Here is a 17,584-nt window from a genome sequence, read left to right as displayed (position 1 = left end):
GCAAAGCCAATGCGAATGATGGATCCCATGAAATCACAGTTGGTAACCAGTGTGAAGTGAAGCGCTAACATATTCATTACTCATAACGATGGATCATAAGGATAAATAAAAACTCATACTTCCTTCCAAATTGCTTCTTAGTTCAGATACCAGTCCATCACTCCAGACCACAATCTCCAATGTCTTTATATCGCACTTAGTACTTGTATCTCCAGCCACGCTCGACACCAGAGTTAGGAGTCCATCCCTCCTGCTCATCAAGCTTCTTGTTAAGCTTCTGAGCCCTCCATCGAACAAGGAAAGCCGAGAGAACAGTCAAAGCGCAGCCGAGAAGGAGAAGACCACCAGCCATGCGGTAGAAAGGCTCCTGGCTTCGGGGATAGAAGTAAGGGCTGAACCAATGGCTGACCTGGCTGATACAGTTGGCGATAGCAATAAGAGCAGCCTTCTTGGCACGAGGAGCGGGAACAACGGTGGTTTCCCAGGAGAGCTGCAGGTTGAGACCGTTGTAGGTACCGCAGACGAGGAGGATGATACCGACGTATCGAGCGGCGACGTTGATGGTGCCGATGAGGATACCGCAACCAGCTGCTGAGAGGATGATGGGGATGACGACGTGGTATGTTGATTCCATGAAGTGACCGCAAGACCAGGCGATGATACAGGCGGAGATGTAAGCGAGAGCGTAGGGAGGAGCCTGGATGAGGTATGTGGTCATCTTGTTGAAGCCAAAGGTGTTCATGATCTAAAGATGTTAGTAGGGATCAGAAATGGTGGGCTGTGTGTACTTACAGAAGGCAGGAAATCCTTGAAGCTCTGAGCAGTGACGAGGGCAAAGTGCATGAGGCAGAAGTACCAGGTGAAGGGATCCTTGACGGCATCACGAACACCATCCCAAGTACCACCAACCTTCTCATCGATGCCACCGTTGGAAACCAGAATTCGGTACTGAGCCATTTCACGCTCCTGCTCATCAAGGAACTTGGTATCGTTGGGCCAAGAGGGAAGAACGAAGAAAGAGACGACAGCGACAATAATGGACACGATACCCTCGATGAGGAAGAACCATTGCCAAGCGTGCATACCAGCGACTCCGTCCATATGCTCAAGAATACCCGCAGCCAAGAAACCAGAGATGATGTTGGAGATGGTGTTACCAGCGTGCCAGATCGCCATGCGGAAGGGCGATTCCTCTTTGGTGTACCAAGAGGAAGTCATGAGCGTCAGACCAGGGAAGAACGGAGCCTCCATCAGACCAATAAAGAAGCGAACGACACAAAAACCGACACCATTGGTCATAGCGGGCATGCAGATTGTACCCGCGCTCCACATGAGCATGATGGTAGGCAGGAAGAACTTGGGGTTCGTCTTGGCCATGAGGAGATTACCGGGCAATTGACCAATGAGGTATCCGACATAGAAGGTCGAGATACCCGCGTTCCAAACGGTATCAGTCATGCCAAGATCATCCTGCAGACCGGCGAGTCGAGCGTTGGAGACGTTGATGCGATCGAGGTAGCTAAGCTCACCGTTAGTCTTGGCTATCTTGGCTGTCTTGGTGAAAGGTTGACTTACTTCATCAAAAACATGAGGGTGACACAAGGCATCATATGCCAATCAACCTTGCTGCGAACCTTCTTGTTCAAAGCGTCCATCTGCGTCTGCGAGAGATCCCGCAGGAGCGGAAAGCGAGCTTGGATCTCAATGGGGGGGATATGTCCGACAGGCGAAGAGATGGCGTTCTCAACAGCCGCGACCTCTGCCTTCTCATCGAAGCGGTCCTCATTGTGAGAGGCGGTCTCGTTATTCTGCGAAACAGTCATGCTGGGCGTGTCCAAGACTTGGGTGGGTAGCTGGGTGGAACTGGACTGGAGAACCAAGAAGTGATGATGAGTCTGGGCAAGAACAGAAAATCTGGGGTAGGATCTCCCAAGACTTTTATACACAACTTGGCAGGACTCTCGTCATGTTGTTTGCTCAATCTGAGAGTGAGAAACGAGCGGGTTTGGGTGAATGGCGAGTCAGCCGCAGTGCGGAACTGGGAAAATTCATCGGTGCCCTCGTAGCGTTATCCCCATTAAGGTTACGCATAACCTTAACTTAGTCTTGGCAAGACGCGGAGAACCCCAGTAACTACGGTCTCGAATCTGCTTTGCGGGGGATAGCAGAGGATGTCATTTGTTCCCGCGGGAATTGCTTGCCAAGGCCTTCCCGGTGACTCTTTTCCCCCACGGGGGAATGGAGAGAGATATTTCTCGGTTAAGGGTTCGGAGCTGGGTTGAAGTTGGGGGAGGCCGATGCTGCTGAACCCTGGGCGTTGCAGTCAGTCAAGTGACTCCAGTTTCCCACGGACCAAGTTTTCGGTAGGCGAAGGGCAGTGCGGGGAAGTCCGAGTGTTGGGATAGATGGTCTGGGGTAGGGACGGTCTGGCATGACATGATTGTGACGATCGCCGTTGAGGACGCGGAAATGCCTCGGTGAGATCGGCATGAGTTTACGGTTATGTTTAAGCTTGTATGATGGATCTGATAAGCATAGATTACGGTTATACGATAAGATACGGCGAGAAAGATTGTGCAGTGAAGGTCTGTACAGGGCATTTGTAGATGTAGCAACACCGTCAAGTTATAAGAAGCATTCACAGAAAATGTGTAGAAAATATGGTTTGAAATGGACATAGGATATTGGAAAATCGTCTATGAATGATACATGAAATCGTTTTAATGCCATAAGCTAATACTCCGACCCAAACTTCCCGTAAATGAGATACAAAACACAAAACATTCCCGACGCACACTCTACTTCTTCATTCCCATCAACAAGCCCGCAATATTCTCATACACTGTGAATACAATACCACCACTAAGAATCAACCGTCCCAACCGCATGGTACTTCCACTCCAGAATGCTCTCACGCCTCCATCACGCAGAACCTGCTGCACAGCCTCGCCCATACCAAGACCCTTGGCAGACTGCGATCTCGTCTTGATGGTATCAAAGGGTTGTGTGGCGTAGACAGTGATGACACCGGCAATAGCGCCGATGCCGAATGTCATGAAGGGATTCTTGCCGTCGGACTTGAATGTGTCTTTTAGGATGTTGTAGGAGCCCATTCGGACTCCGGATGTGGCTGATTGCTTGAGAGTGGTAGACATGAGACCGCGGTAGATTTCGCGGACGCCGCGCTCAACTGCGATTGTGCGTAGGGCGTGGAAGCCGCCGTTGAGACGCTTGTTCCCTGAGCGAGCATCATCAATGCTGTCACAGGTTAGTGAATGATCACCTACTTAGATCCTTTAATGGTGACTTACAGAGCAGTCTTGATTCGTTCTGTAGGTGTAACGACAGTCACACTCTCAACCGCACCGGCAATCATACCAGCGAGGATGTTTGATCCGGCTGAGTGCTTTCCATTGGCATCTGCTAATTGAGCCTTGACAGCATCAAAAGAGAGGAAGCGAACACCAGCCTTGGCAGCAGTTCCCTAATAACATTAGATCAAAGGCCTCAATTGGGTTGAAAAGAGATACTCACAGCAATTAATGAAGAGCATCCAGTGTAAATTGCTCGAATGCCATCGGAACGAACTGTTTGGCCGATGACGGCAAATGGAGATTTGGAGACTGCCACTCCAGCGGGTGCTTGGCGAGCACTCAGCTGCGCTACTGTCTTTGCCCACTCGAAGGGGTACTAAGCCTGTTAACACTCGATCCTCTACTTCCAGGCCGCAAAGGGAGCTTACTGTGATGGTAGCCTCAACACCACCTGCAACAGCACCAGCAGCAAGTGAAATACCAGGAGTAATCTTCTTCTTCTGCGCAGGCGCTGTTTGTGCTACAGCCTGCTTGGGCAGTGCAGGCTTAGCGATAGGTTGTGTCGTAGCAATGGCGTCCATTTTTGGGGTAATTCGGTAATTCCAGGTCAAGGTAAACGGTCAGGACTTGGCGAATGATGACAAACGGGGAGAAGTAAATAAATAGCGAACCAACAAATAAACAGCATCTATTAACATTTAAAGGATAGTCGCAGTTTAATAATAGCAGACCTGACCGAACACACAGCCACGGGATGAGGCTCACGGGTAAAACGTAACTGAAAAGTCAAGGCAAGAAAACGGAGATAATTCAACGCTTTGCCCTTTGGGGCCTACGACCCGCGGATCAACAGTGGATCCGGGTGGAATTGATCAGCTCAGCTTTCTTCCCGTCTCTTCCCGTCCCTTCACAATTCTTCCCTTTTTTCCCTTCCCACGCCAAAGGCCAACGCACAGAGGTAAACAATGCCCGCAGAGCCCACGCCTACCCGCGTCCGCAGGCGTGCCACAGAAGCATGCACATTCTGCCGCAAGAGAAAAGTGAGACTCCTACCCCTCCCTTACCCCAGTTCCCCTCACGTACGTACGGTAGGCGAGTGAGTGAGTGAGTGAGTCAAAGTTCCCGCGGGACTAATACAGCAGCACCCTAGATCAAGTGTAACGGTCAGAAGCCAAAGTGTATCAACTGTCAGACATACGAGAAGGACTGCGTCTACGAGCCCGTCCCCGATGTCACCAAAGCAGCAGGCCGACAGCGCCATCAGCGCACAAAGACCCGTAGCGTCAAAGCACGCACGGAATCACCCGCTCGTCAGACCAGCGCCCCCGCAGCCTCGTCAAATGGCGATAGCAGTGAAGCAGCGAGTAGTAGTCAGCAGGCAGTAGCAACAACACGCGATGGAGCAGCAGCGGCACAACCTCGCCATCAATCGTGGGATCCTTCACCGCGGCCCATGGATTCAGGCGTCGCGAGAGTCGTTGTCCTTGCGAACGGTGAATCAACGTACCATGGACGCACGAGCGCCTTGTTTGAGGATAATGCGCAGGAGAGACCTGTTGAGCAGGAGGTGCAGCCGCGGATGCCGGATCATTGGGTAGAGCGTGGTCTTATCGCTGAGGCAGCTAAGCAGCGTGGGTACTCACTTTACTTTATACTTATCTTTGTAGTTTTTGTCAAGCGGTGTGAAACTAATATGTGCTTGTGTGAGATAGGGCAACTGGAGGAGATCCATTTCGCTAAGGGGCAGCTTGACTTTGACGGCGTCGATCCCGACCTGGGGATGCATCTCCTCTCACTACACTGGAACCGTCAACACCACTCATTCCTCATCACGTACCGTCCCGCCTTCATGCGGGACATGGCATGCGGCGGGCCGTACTTCTCCAAGCTGCTTCTCAACGCTATATACTTTGGCTCCTCAAAGTTCAGTCCAAGACTTGAAGTTCGAAAGGACGTTAACGATGTTCGGACTGCGGGATGGCGGTATCGTGAGAGGGTAAGGGAGTTGGTGGGAGGGTCGTTGGACAGGAGTGACATCACGACGATTCAGGCGCTGCTTGTCATGACGAATTCGCTGTTTGCGCTGGGTGATGAGAGGAGTGCGGCGTGGTTGTATGCTGGGCTGGCGTTTCGTATGCTCATTGATTTGGGACTTCATGTTGACTTGACGAATTCGCATCAGTTCTCTGATGAGGATCTTGAGATACGACGGCGTGTTTTCTGGGGAGCTTTCGGTATGTACGTCTCATATGGCTATCAACAAATACTAACAGACACAGTGGTCGATAAGATTCAGAGTCTGTATCAAGGCCGGCCCGTCACTCTCAAGGAGAACGACGCCATGGTTCCGATAAAGTTCATCGATACATACTCTGAGCTTGAATTCTGGCAACCTTTTGCGTACTCGACGTCAAAGAACAACTACGCTGGTTCACCTGCTTACAGCATCTCGACATTCACTGCGCTCTGCAAGTTGTCTATCGTCATGAGCGATGTCATGAGCACAATATACACCGTCCGAACAACAGATCAGAGTCCTGCGGAGCTGTCGAAAGTGTTGGATAAGCTGCAGAAGAAGTTACGTGATTGGCATACCGCTCTCCCGGATCATCTCAAGCCTGAGGTGGCGAATGCACCTGATGCTACAGTTCCTCCACCTCACGTTCTCAGTCTTCAGTGAGTTTCTTTAACAATTACGGTTCGTTCAAAGCTAACATCTCAGCGCCATGTACCACGTCCTCGTCATTCTTCTGCACCGCCCCTTCGTCGCAGACGGCCATCTCTACAACACTTTCCGTTCCATATCCGTCGACTCAGTAATTAAATGCTCAGCCGCCGCCTCCAGCATCTGCAGTCTTCTACGCGCCTACCATCGCGCATTCTCCGTCCGTCGCGCTCCATACCTAATCTCCTACGCAACCTACGTCGCCGCGACAATCCACTGCCGCATCGCCGCCAAAAACGGCAAAGGCTCAGCTGCCTACGTCAACCTCATGACATGTCTCGCCGTGTTCAAAGAAAACCAAGAGACTAATTCCGCAGTGCAAAAAGCCGCTGTTATTATCCATAGGCTCATGAGCAAGTACGGCGTTGTGGTTGATGATTTACCCGATGACGCGCTCGAGGCTGAACCGGCGGCCAAGTCGCGTGATCAACAGCCTCAGCAACAACAGCAGCAGCAGCGGGTACAAGCGCAAATTGGGTATGAAGGGTTGGAGAATACAGGGAGCGCACAGACGGAAACATCGCCGAATCAGGAAATGCATCCAGTCGAACTGAGCGGTAGCGCGGTGCCGTCACCGGGATCAGACTGGATCAACATCGATGGCATCATACAGAGCTTCCTGCGCGAGGGCGACTTCAACGCCGGGGGCAGCGAGCCAACCATGTACGGCCAATACCCCCAGAAAATACCTCAGGTCGACGGGGAGCACTATCTCCACACATCGACAGGTCAACAGCCTGTTTACTTCCCCCAGGGGTTTCCCGCGGGAGGTTTGAGCAGTTTTGCTGCTGCTCCCGTGCCTGGGGCTGGGGACATTGAGGGTGGGAATTCATGGCAGCAGACGAGTTTCTGGCCGGCGAATCAAGATGCAGCGTTTTTGGAGGATCCGATCTTTGGGTTTAATGGGTCGAGTACGGGTGAGTTTCAATTCACGGGGAGATGAGAGTCGCCACTCTTGCCGCTCCATTTTTCGTTCCCGCGGGACATTTTTTATGAGACGGGAACACTTTCATGGGGCAGACGGGAAGCCAAGAACTCGTCTCCCACGGCATCTCCAGTTTTTCTTCCCTGCTAGAATCACTCGGAGTGTTATTCCCCGGCATCGCCAATGCCGAGCTCAATTACATTACGAGCAAAAATGGCATTTCCATTACGATACCACGAGTTATTTAACTCTTGCCATTTCGTTTCGTTTACCCTCCCAGTCTCGATCACGTAATTTGCAATCAATCCTCACTTCACAATGGCTATCGAGATCGAAACTCCCCAGGAGCACTACCCTACCCGCCACGCCCTGTCCTGCGTGCTAATGCGCGCCGGAACATCAAAGGGCCTCTTCATCCACCGGAAAGACCTCCCCGAGAAGGAATCAGAATGGGGTCCACATCTCATCTCAGCACTGGGTTCGCGAAACAACGATGCTAAGCAGGTCGACGGCGTCGGCGGCGGTTCATCTACTACGTCAAAGGTCGCTGTGATTTCATTGTCGAACCGTGAAGATGCCGATGTTGATTTTACGTTTGTGCAAGTCGCTGTTGGCAAAGAATCAGTGGATTTCTCGGGAAACTGTGGAAATATGAGTTCGGGCGTTGGACCTTTCGCTGTTCAGGAGAGGCTTGTCACGCCGAAGCCGGGACAGACGGAAATTGATGTTCGGATCTTCAACACCAACACGAGTAGAATTATCGTCGAGACTGTTGAGCTGGACCGTAACGGCGACTTCAAGGAGGATGGCGACTTTATCATTCCTGGTGTTAAATCTCCCGGCAGTGAAGTCAAGTGCTCGTTCGTCGATCCCGCCGGTAGCATGGCGGGAAGTCTGTTCCCCTCTGGTCAGAAGCAGCAGTGGCTCCACGTCGACCCTTCATCATTATTACCTGAGATGGCGCCCTTTCAGATCCGCGCCACTCTCATCGACGCTGCGAACCCGTTCGTCATGATCAGCGCCGCAGACTTCACAACTATCCTCGGCACCAACGCTGCACCAGAGACACAGCACGCTCTCGTTGAAGCAATTCGGTGTCAAGGCGCTGTAGACATGGGTTTGGCAACAAGCACAAAAGTCGCTGGTCTGACCCGCGGTACGCCCAAGATCGCACTCCTCTCTTCACCCACGCATCGCGCCAACAACAAGACTCCCGATATCTACGTGCAGTCCTACTCCATGGGTCTTCCCCATCCAACACTCCAACTCACTGGTGCAGTCTGTCTAGGTTCTGCAGTTAGTATTCAGGGTACTATCGCAGCAGATCTATCAGCTACACCTATTACCGACGGACCTCCAACACCAGAGCGTACACCATCGCCTGATATGCAGGGTGAGAAGAAGGATACTGTCAATACAAGACATGTTATTATTGAGCATAGTAAAGGAACGATTCCTGTTCTTGTCAAGAAGAATGGGGAGGATGGGATTGAGAGCTGTGCTGTTTCGCGAACGGCGAGACGGCTTTTTGAAGGAAGGGTTTGCTATTACTTGTAAGGTGTAAATAGTCACGGCGTTTGTTTAGAGCATGTATGATATCACGTCAATTGAGTCACGATTTGAACGATGAATTGTTTATCCTGAGTCTAAGCTATCTGTGACTTCCATCCTCCTGATGCCTCAAAGAGCTTTCCTACGGCTTGACTCACTACCAGAAGCTTTCTGTCGTGATACCTAGGTGCAACGAGAGACAAACCGATCGGCATTCCGTTTTCACCAGCGAATCCGGGAATGTTGATGACTGGAGTATGCAGTGCCTAGAAAAGCAGAGTTAGTTGTGATTCCCATATCCCAGCGACTCCCATAGGTACCAGTCACTTACTGTCCATATCAAATTGAACGCAGCACTTCCAGTTGCTTCGATACCCTTCGGCGCTTCATCCGGTACACTCGGTACCAACACAGCATCATACTTACCCAACATATCATCGACAACCGGTCTCGCCGCTGCAATATCATCAAATGCCTTAACCTGTACAGCTCTAGAGATCTTGAGACGGTTCTCAACATGTCCAACCAGCTGATCTGCAATTTGGGTCTTATCAACCCTATACTCTGGTAAGAAAGCAGTTCTTCCATCCGTGTTGAGGACGACGGAGTGCCATTTTGGTAGATCTTGGAGATATTCAGGAAAGTCAATCTCGTCAACCGTGGCGCCGCTTGAGCGGAGGAGTTCAACTGCTTTGTCCATTGCTTTGACTAGGCCAGGACCTGCTTGCGCCCAAACCATTGTTTTGCAAACAGCGAATCTCCCGTTTTCCATGGAATACTCTTGGTTGGGCGACACATCATCTTCCAATGCGAATACATCAGCGAGTAAGTTCAGATCCTCCACGCTCCTCGCGTAAATGCCTAGTGTATCAAGAATCAACGAGAAGACTTTCTGCCCTTCCCTTGAGATTGAGTTCCATGTCGGCTTGAATCCATAGATACCGTTGAAAGATGCTGGGCGGATGGTGCTTCCTCCAGTCTGTGTCCCAAGACTGATTGGAGCTTGGAAGTCTGCTACTACTGCTCCAGATCCTGATGATGAGCCTCCAGGTGTACGGGAACTGTCGTGAGGGTTTGTTGTTTGAGGTCCTTGGGTGGTGGCTGCGAATTCAGTAGTGGTCGTCTTGCCTAAGATGAGCGCACCGGCTTTTCGGAGAATGATGATGCTGGCTGCGTCGACTTGGGGGGCATCGTCTTTGTAGATGGGTGAGTTGAACTGCGTTGGCATATCTGACATTCTACCGTTAGCTGATCAATATTCTGCCTTGTCTTCTCTGGTTGGCTTACCCTTCGTGTAGATGACATCCTTGACGGCAATCGCAACACCATGCAAATGTCCTCTTTCTTCTTTGGGGACAGCATCCAACTTTCGAGCTTGTTCAAGCACTTGATCGGGATTGATGTAAGCCCATGCCTTCACAATAGGATCTCGCTCTTTGATGCGTGCCAGGAGCGACTGTGCATACTCCTCAACCGTAAGCTGGCCATCTCGGATCTTGACGGCCACGTCAGTTGCCGAGAGTTGATACGGTTGGACCAGCATGGCGATAATTGTCTAGCAACTCTATACGATGCAAGATAATTTGGACAACTGAAGATGATCTCACGGGATTACTGAAGCTGCTGCTCTTATGAAGGATGACATAATGCCTCAGAAGCCTGACGGGTAATTATTCCCGGTACCGGCCTCCGATCGGCTTACTGACCTTATCAGCTTATCATCGTTCGGTATGTTTGCATCCGATGCGGAGAGGTGGGTCCGGCGAGCGAACTTGGCCGACGGAGATAAGCTTGACGGGACAGGAACTTTGGTTGAACGAGACCCCTTGACGAAGCTTCATGGCTAACACAGAGGCCGATTTGGAACACAGCGCAAGTTTTAAACGTCCTTCTCTTTGTAAGGGCCTCAGACATGGTTGACAAGGTCAACTCGGCATCAGGAACAAGCTCAGGCTGCTCAGAAGAGTGTGAGAACCATCATTAATACTAACTATCAGGTACTGGTAACGAAGCCATGTGGTTATATCCAAAATTTGCAATTTATGTCCTTCCATTGCTTACAGCGACGCCTTTGCATTCCCCCCCCCCCCCGACAGTCTTATCCGCAGAAGATGATTCTTGAGCATAGATGACCTGTCCCTCCCTCTCATCCTCGTAAAAGCCTTCTCTACCATCCTTAGCCAGCCACTCCCAGGTCTTAGCCGTTGCGCGACTAGCAGGGAAAACACGAATGTTGACAAACTGGACGCCGATAGTGTAGACAACTCCAGCAGTGACGAACGTAAGAAGCCAGCCCATCATGTACATGTAGCGTGAAGCATCAGAAAGAAGATGGGGCTGATACTGTCCAACAAGACCAGGCAAGCCCATGGTAGTTCCTCCAATCCATGCAAGACATCCAACCCAATTGACCCCGGACCAGAAATGGTAGAGGCCATGCTTGCTTCCGTCGTAGCATGACGGGACGTGGATATTGCCTTTTCGGACGTAGAAGTAATCGACTATGATGACAGCGCACAAAGGCGCCATGAAGATGTTGTAGCTACCAAGGAACGACAAGAAAGCTTGCGCATTGGCCATAAGTTTCCATGGTACAACACAAATTCCCAGGATAGCACAGACAATCTGCCCCCTTCGGATAGTGAGCCATCTTGGGAAGAGACCCGTCATATCAGACCCGAAAGGAATCGAGTTGGCGCCAAAGTTGGTCGCAAAGACACCCAACAGGAAAGCCAGAGCCAGGAAGAAGATTCCCGCCCGAGCGCCCGCATTCCAATGATGGTCGAGAATAGAGTCAAGTAAGTCCCAAATATTCCAGTACGCCTCTCCATAAACAGTCTGCATAGACGCCGTCGACGCAAGACCGAGGAAGAAGACAATGACAGAGGACACAAAGACACTAACGCCCTGAAGAGGGCCTGCATCACGAGTCTTTTGGCAATATCGCGCTAGATCAGGCTGATTCACCAACATGGGCGATAATCCACCCATAATGACGTTGATACCAGACATGATACTCCATCCAAGAGGAGTCGTAGACGCAGCTGCCTCAGCTTCTTTGGACGCCATGTTCATGCCGTTCAGACCACCGCCGTTGGCCATGCACCATCCGAAGATGGCGAATGCAGCGATTGGCATGGTGAAACCTTTTACTGTGAAGACGTAGTGGATGTTTCGTGGATGAACCCACATCTGCAAAAATTAGCAGTGGTCATTAGCGAAGGGGCCGTAGTGATACTAACGAATGGGAACTGCATTATCCAAACGAGGAAGAAAGCCAGAAGCACTTTTGATGAGATGTCGGCGCTTTCGCTGAGGGTGTTGGTGAAGTTTTGCCAGGAGCTGCCGAAGATGCAGCGGAGCATTACTGAGAGGATCGATCCGCCGTAGAAGGTCTGGATGCTGTGTTTTTGTTAGTCTTGATGATGATGTGTTGGGGAAGGGGGGTACGTACCCGTACCATACGATGCAAACAATGGCTCGGATGAAGATGAAGAAGTATGCGCCGTACATGCCCATGCTAGAACGGGCAAGTACTGGGCTGTTAAAATGTGAGATAATGCTTCGAACCTGAGGTGTAAGGGGGAACTTACAAACCAATATGATATTGGACACCGGGCCTAGCCATGCAAATGACGACCAGCGATGCGAGCAACGCGCCTAGAACACACGAGACGAACGATTGCTGCCAGGTCTGTTTCCCAAGTCAGCTCCCTGCGGATCAAGGCGTCAAAGACGAGTGAGACTTACCAATCCAACAGCAATGAGCGATGAACCAGTGTTCCATCCCGTAAGACTAAACTGGTTGGAGAACCAGTACAGCGGCAAATTATACCTATATCAATCAGTACACCAAAAAAATACTCTCTTCGGCGGACGATCTACTTACCATGTCCAGTTTCGATGCTCTGGTGGCGTAGGTTCAAGATCTTTATTAGACCATCGCTCATTACCAACTCTCATCTGACCATCTGCCGTTTCAGACGTCTTGACAAAATTGGCAAAAGCCTCCTTCGATCGGAACGGAGCTGTGAGCTCACTTCTAGAGGGAACGTTAACCATGACTTCAATGCTTTGTTCGTAAGCTGTTGATCAATGCCACTTCAATCCTGTCCAAAAACGGGATCTTGTTCATTCATATCTAATATCCAACCGTACATCATGATCTCCAATCTACTTTCCCAAGCCTTAGCTAGAGTCGTAGCGTCTATCAGTACTCCATCGGGTACTTTTCTCCCGACGTTCCAGTTCCAGTGGCGTCGTGCCTGAGTCGCACCGGATATAGCACAGTGATAAAAGGCGGGGTTAGACAGTTCCATTGGAGAGTCTGATATGAAATGAAGCCAATCATGCTCAATAATATGGCTCTATCAATGGTCATGTTCACTATGTAACGCTACAGGGGGCTAGTTTGGTCTGGGCATAGATAAGGTTGCCCGAAGATAACGGATCCACTGGACACAACGTGTGCTGATTCCGGGGTCTGGGGAAATATTCTCTTTTTCTTGGGTCTTATCTGAATTTTGTTAATTTTTCTTGCGATCGGCTTCATTGAACCGAAAAATTATATGAGTGAGTTGTATGTTTAGCATGTGAGTCAATGCCATTGCCTTGCGGTCACCGCGATTGAGAGCTACCGAGTGGCTGGTTCACGAGTAATAGCTCCTAGGGCCGCCCACATTGTTCTGCAATATGCCATATGAGAAACCAATCATCTTTTGGGGGACTGAGAATAGGTGTTGACGTATCATAATACAGAACAAACGTTGACATGAGAACTATGGACAACAACGGAACTGCCACTGAAGACCGGTTCTCGATGCGCCTTGATGGTCTTGTATGTAACCCTTGTTGTCATCAGGATCGACGTCACTGATACTTGCTAGGGGTCCATTGGAAGACAATCCGATACAGCTGCAGGCCGCAAGGGCCGCGTAGCACTGGCCTGCAAACGATGCAAGAGACGTAAACAGCGGGTAAGTCAGCCTTACACACCCTGGGCAGTTGTACTCACAAGAGGACCTAGTGCGATGGCTCGCATCCAACGTGTAAGTCCTGCGAAAGAGTCGGTACTCCATGTATCTACGAGAGAACAATCCGGCCACAATACCCCGGCGGGAAGACGCTATACATCAATGCCCTGGAAGAGCGCATTGCATTTCTTGAGGCTCGATTACCAGATCATGCGCAAGATCACTTTGAGACCCTCGCGCCGTCTTCTGTTGTTGATGGTCAAGACAACGATGCTGTCAACACACAGGCTTATCCTGAGTCTTCATCATCACATCGCGGTTCTGTGTCTGAAGATCTCGATGGCTATGAGCGTAATTCCATCATCGATGGTGTTGCGTACCTCTCACTCTGCGCCTCCGGTACAGCTGAAGCGACTCCAGATCCATCATACCTGGGTTCAAGTTCCGGCGCTGCCATTGCTCGAATGATACAGCGATCCATCTTTCATAACTCTCGAAATAGCATCACGCGTCCGAGCAATTTCCCAAGACAGCCGAACCCTTCTGTCGACCCATACCTCGAAAGTCTAGCCCCAGCCCTTCATCTCCACCCCGACGAGCCAACCCATGGCTTTCCCTTCCCAGATGAAGCTCGTCATCTCTTTGACGTATTCTTCGATCGAATGCACACCCGATGGCCCATCCTTGATCGGAAAAAGTACACCGAGCTTTTCGAACTGCAGTATCAGCAGGGCGCTCTATCCATTACCCAAAGAAGTATCATGCATCTCATCTACGCCATCGCTGCGAGGTTTGAACAACTCACACGGAAGCCCTCACAAGTCGATCCTGAGAAACACCTCCTAGCAGCGATTGAACCAATGGATTACATCCTGGAGCAGCATAACCTGGCTACCGTTCAGTTCCTCTTGTTACTTGCTGTTCATGGCCAGAGGTCGCCGTATGGAGCTGGTGCTTGGAGTCAAGTTCGCTATGCGGTTTCGCTATGTATTGAGCTTGGCTTGCATCGTGAGCGTCAAGGACCACCGCCTAGTGCAGATATAGCGAGAGACCTTGAGATTCGTCGAAGGGCTTTCTGGTCGTGCTATTGTCTCGATCGAGGTACAAGTGTAGTGCTTGGGAGGGCGTTCGCGATATCTGATAGAGACATCAATGTTTCGGTAAGTCACCCTCACCTGCCTCGAGATTAGCATGTTTGACTGAGATTAGATGCCAAACCCGGGACGAGAATATTGGGACTTGACTCATGCATCTTCTCCAGGCGATGATCATGCAGTGGAGTGGTGCAACATCGAACCCTTTATCCACATCATCAAGCTCGAGAAGATCCAGTCGCGCATTCACCGCACCGTGTTCAGAGTGGATAAAGATATATTCTCCGGGCCGGTGGAAGAACGCGTCAAACTGGATCAGAAGATGGCGTCTATACGTGCGGATCTCGACAGATGGATTCAGACAGCGCCTCAGTCGCCGAAAGACAATGGCAAGATCACCTGGCTGTACGATCCCGAGAGCACCAACCAAGATGCTGGTGACTTTTACAGTCTGTAAGGAACCTCCTTTCGAGCAATTTTTGGAGAGCAAGACTAATAACAGTAGCCAATATCATAAGGCTGTTTTGGCCCTCTTCACAGTGTTGCTTCCATCCCTAGCCACGACCGATCCTCGGTTCATCACAACGGCGCGATCTTCTGCATGCGTCTGCATAGCATATAAGCGACTTAACCAACAAAGAACTCTTACATATACCATGATCTCACTGCACAGCTGCTTTGTCGCAGGACTTACTCTCATGTACTGTATATGGAAGGACAAGAGCCTTTTCAGCTATCACGTCGTCGAAGCTACCCAAGCATGTTCTCAAAGTCTCACTGTATTTGGCGAGAAATGGGCAGGAGCCGTGAAATATCGTGATATCTTCGACGCACTTTCAGGGAGTCTTTTGAAGACGCTTATGAGCCCTGGTGGACTGTCTGGCGATACAGGAATGGGTGCACATCAAACTCCCCCTTTGCAGACCAAGTTCGATCGTCCAAGCTTCAGCGCAAGCCCAGGGTTATCATCCCACCAACCTCACTCCAACTTACAAAGCAGCAACGAGCCGGACGATATCACGATGCGTGATCTTGTCTCCGATGCGGTCAAGGAAGCATTTATGGAAGTTGATGAGGAAGCACCTGGGGGTTGGCATGGCTGGCACATGTGGAACGAGATGCTAGGTGAAGATCCTAGCACTTCAGACCTGTCCACTTCAAATGTGTTTTCTGGCGCGGTCAAGGGCTGTAAAGATGTTTGGAACTTGTCACAGGGAGACTTGGACTTGAGCAGAGGTTGGGACTTTAGCGGACAATGAATGGTCCTGCATTATCTAAATCATCAAAGAACTATAAAATATGTACTATACGCATTATTTTTGTCGCGTTTAAACTATGAGCTTCTCTTCGGTATTCAGGACAAAGTAAGTTGTTAGAGCCAAACTGATTACTGAGTCTTCTATTCACCTATGCTATTAAGCCAACTGGCCCTTCTTGTAAGGAAACTGCTCCCTGAAAGCCTCAGCAATCTCCGTCCTCGTCGCAACCCAAACGCCCTCCTTCTGCGCAATATACTCCACAAAATCCTTCAAAGCCTTAAACCGTCCCGGCCTTCCAATAATGCGGCAATGCAATCCAATAGTCATCATCTTCGGCTCGCCCGCCTCTCCCTCTTCATACAGCACATCGAACGCATTTTTGAGATGGGTGTAAAAGCTGGTAGAGTCGCGAAAGCCAGTGATGACGTGAAACTTGAAATCGTTGCAGTCGTAGCTGTACGGAACCATCAGACAGCCCTTGGGGTTGGGCTTTTCTCGTTCGGTGGGGAGATCGATCCAGTATGGTACGTCGTCAGCGTATGTATCGCTTGCCCAGATTAGCTCTTCACCCATCTCCTCGTAAACTTGAGGAATCAGAGTACGGCTGTGCGGTGAAGGACGGCCGTAGTACCATCCCTTAGGTGCATATCCCGTCAGGCTCTTCAGACTGGTTATTCCCTTCTTGATGTACTCCTTCTCCTTCTCGATAGACCAGTCATGATGATCTACCCAGCGGTAAGCGTGAGAAGCTACATCATGACCTTCCTCAACGCAGCGAGTAGCTACTTCGGGCTGCTGCTCAACAGCTTGTGCAACAGCGTAAAGAGTAAACTTCATTTTGTGCTGGTTGAAGAGCTTGAACAATCGCCAGAAACCAACGCGAGAGCCATACTCGTACTCTGATTCGCCGTTGAGGTCGCGCTCATTCATTCGTGGTGTTGTAGGGTGTTCACGGAGGTTTGTCTCTGAAACTCCATCACCACTTTGAACACAACGCTCACCACCCTAATGTCACGAGTGTTAGCAGTAAATACATAAGTGTATCGGGTTATTTCTATGCAATTGTATTTACCTCTTCGTAATTGATGACGAATGATACAGCGATCTTGGCGTTGTTGGGCCACTTCAACCCAACCAGACCCTTTTCTCCATACCCTTTGAAGTCGCGGTCATAGCCGTAATCGGGATGCGAGGTGAAAGTTGTAGGCATGATAGGCAATAACACAGATTCTGAGAATGAAACTTTTGGATCAACACAGTTAGACAATTGTTGAGCAATGGACTGATGGCGGGGCTATAAGCAAGCTGTAGTTATCAATGCCTTATCTCAATGCCGGCCAACTTATGGCGAACCCTTCGGCGAATTTTGGGCCGACCTCTCTTTCGACCTTCCTATATCCGACCGGGTCAGGAAAACGTCCCTAGCGCGGAGTCATGAGTCGTGTCTGTGATAAGGAACGCGGGGAAGATAACAGACGTTGCATCATGCTGGGGGGATAAGCTCTTGGTTGACCCCATGTAGGTATTCCCGCTTATCACTCAACGCTTTGCGATAAGGCTATACCGGATTGGGATAGGAATATCCCCTGTCAGGATGTGTAGGGTAAGAGTAACAGAACACTGAATGAATGGGATAAACATCAAACTCCAGTCGTGATACGGAGTAATTGGGCAATTTGGCTTTCCTATTAGGCTATAGCTACTTTTTACTACTGTTTACAGAAGCTTTATTACTTGCGCAAG

At 50.3% G+C, this 17,584-nt stretch overlaps 8 protein-coding genes across 8 annotated transcripts; 3 read left to right on the top strand and 5 right to left on the bottom strand.

Moving 5' to 3' along the window:
* Nucleotides 1–196: 196 nt before the first annotated feature.
* Nucleotides 197–1,823, bottom strand: FSUBG_5832 (vitamin h transporter; the record flags this gene model as incomplete). The annotated part of the gene is made up of 3 exons (XM_036683971.1): nt 197–745; nt 793–1,519; nt 1,576–1,823. 3 exons carry the CDS (start codon nt 1,821–1,823, stop codon nt 197–199), a joined length of 1,524 nt encoding a protein of 507 aa, XP_036538616.1.
* A 975-nt stretch (nt 1,824–2,798) lies between these two features.
* On the bottom strand, nt 2,799–3,895 carry FSUBG_5831 (CTP1-mitochondrial citrate transporter-member of the mitochondrial carrier (MCF) family; the record flags this gene model as incomplete). Its single annotated transcript, XM_036683970.1, has 4 exons — nt 2,799–3,258; nt 3,312–3,484; nt 3,535–3,690; nt 3,743–3,895. 4 exons carry the CDS (start codon nt 3,893–3,895, stop codon nt 2,799–2,801), a joined length of 942 nt encoding a protein of 313 aa, XP_036538615.1.
* Nucleotides 3,896–4,279: 384 nt separating this feature from the next.
* Nucleotides 4,280–6,982, top strand: FSUBG_5830 (pathway-specific regulatory nit-4; the record flags this gene model as incomplete). Its single annotated transcript, XM_036683969.1, has 6 exons — nt 4,280–4,393; nt 4,471–4,945; nt 5,027–5,310; nt 5,365–5,548; nt 5,594–5,990; nt 6,037–6,982. 6 exons carry the CDS (start codon nt 4,280–4,282, stop codon nt 6,980–6,982), a joined length of 2,400 nt encoding a protein of 799 aa, XP_036538614.1.
* A 300-nt stretch (nt 6,983–7,282) lies between these two features.
* FSUBG_5829 (uncharacterized protein) lies at nt 7,283–8,521 on the top strand (the record flags this gene model as incomplete). The annotated part of the gene is made up of 1 exon (XM_036683967.1): nt 7,283–8,521. The coding sequence occupies one exon, from the start codon at nt 7,283–7,285 to the stop codon at nt 8,519–8,521; it is 1,239 nt and encodes a 412-aa protein (XP_036538613.1).
* An 89-nt stretch (nt 8,522–8,610) lies between these two features.
* FSUBG_5828 (amidase) lies at nt 8,611–10,058 on the bottom strand (the record flags this gene model as incomplete). Its single annotated transcript, XM_036683966.1, has 3 exons — nt 8,611–8,781; nt 8,847–9,745; nt 9,803–10,058. 3 exons carry the CDS (start codon nt 10,056–10,058, stop codon nt 8,611–8,613), a joined length of 1,326 nt encoding a protein of 441 aa, XP_036538612.1.
* A 497-nt stretch (nt 10,059–10,555) lies between these two features.
* FSUBG_5827 (uracil permease) lies at nt 10,556–12,577 on the bottom strand (the record flags this gene model as incomplete). Its single annotated transcript, XM_036683965.1, has 6 exons — nt 10,556–11,707; nt 11,758–11,917; nt 11,970–12,056; nt 12,109–12,209; nt 12,266–12,350; nt 12,405–12,577. The coding sequence occupies 6 exons, from the start codon at nt 12,575–12,577 to the stop codon at nt 10,556–10,558; spliced, it is 1,758 nt and encodes a 585-aa protein (XP_036538611.1).
* A 718-nt stretch (nt 12,578–13,295) lies between these two features.
* FSUBG_5826 (positive regulator of purine utilization) lies at nt 13,296–15,841 on the top strand (the record flags this gene model as incomplete). The annotated part of the gene is made up of 5 exons (XM_036683964.1): nt 13,296–13,352; nt 13,402–13,491; nt 13,542–14,648; nt 14,698–15,035; nt 15,256–15,841. The coding sequence occupies 5 exons, from the start codon at nt 13,296–13,298 to the stop codon at nt 15,839–15,841; spliced, it is 2,178 nt and encodes a 725-aa protein (XP_036538610.1).
* A 156-nt stretch (nt 15,842–15,997) lies between these two features.
* Nucleotides 15,998–17,051, bottom strand: FSUBG_5825 (chitin deacetylase 1; the record flags this gene model as incomplete). Its single annotated transcript, XM_036683963.1, has 2 exons — nt 15,998–16,846; nt 16,914–17,051. 2 exons carry the CDS (start codon nt 17,049–17,051, stop codon nt 15,998–16,000), a joined length of 987 nt encoding a protein of 328 aa, XP_036538609.1.
* Nucleotides 17,052–17,584: the final 533 nt, after the last annotated feature.

The sequence above is a fragment of the Fusarium subglutinans genome (genome assembly GCF_013396075.1).
Source record: "Fusarium subglutinans strain NRRL 66333 chromosome Unknown NRRL66333_c0000059, whole genome shotgun sequence".
In the NCBI taxonomy this organism is placed as follows: Eukaryota; Fungi; Ascomycota; class Sordariomycetes; order Hypocreales; family Nectriaceae; genus Fusarium; species Fusarium subglutinans.
This window is presented reverse-complemented; position numbering and strand designations above follow the sequence as displayed.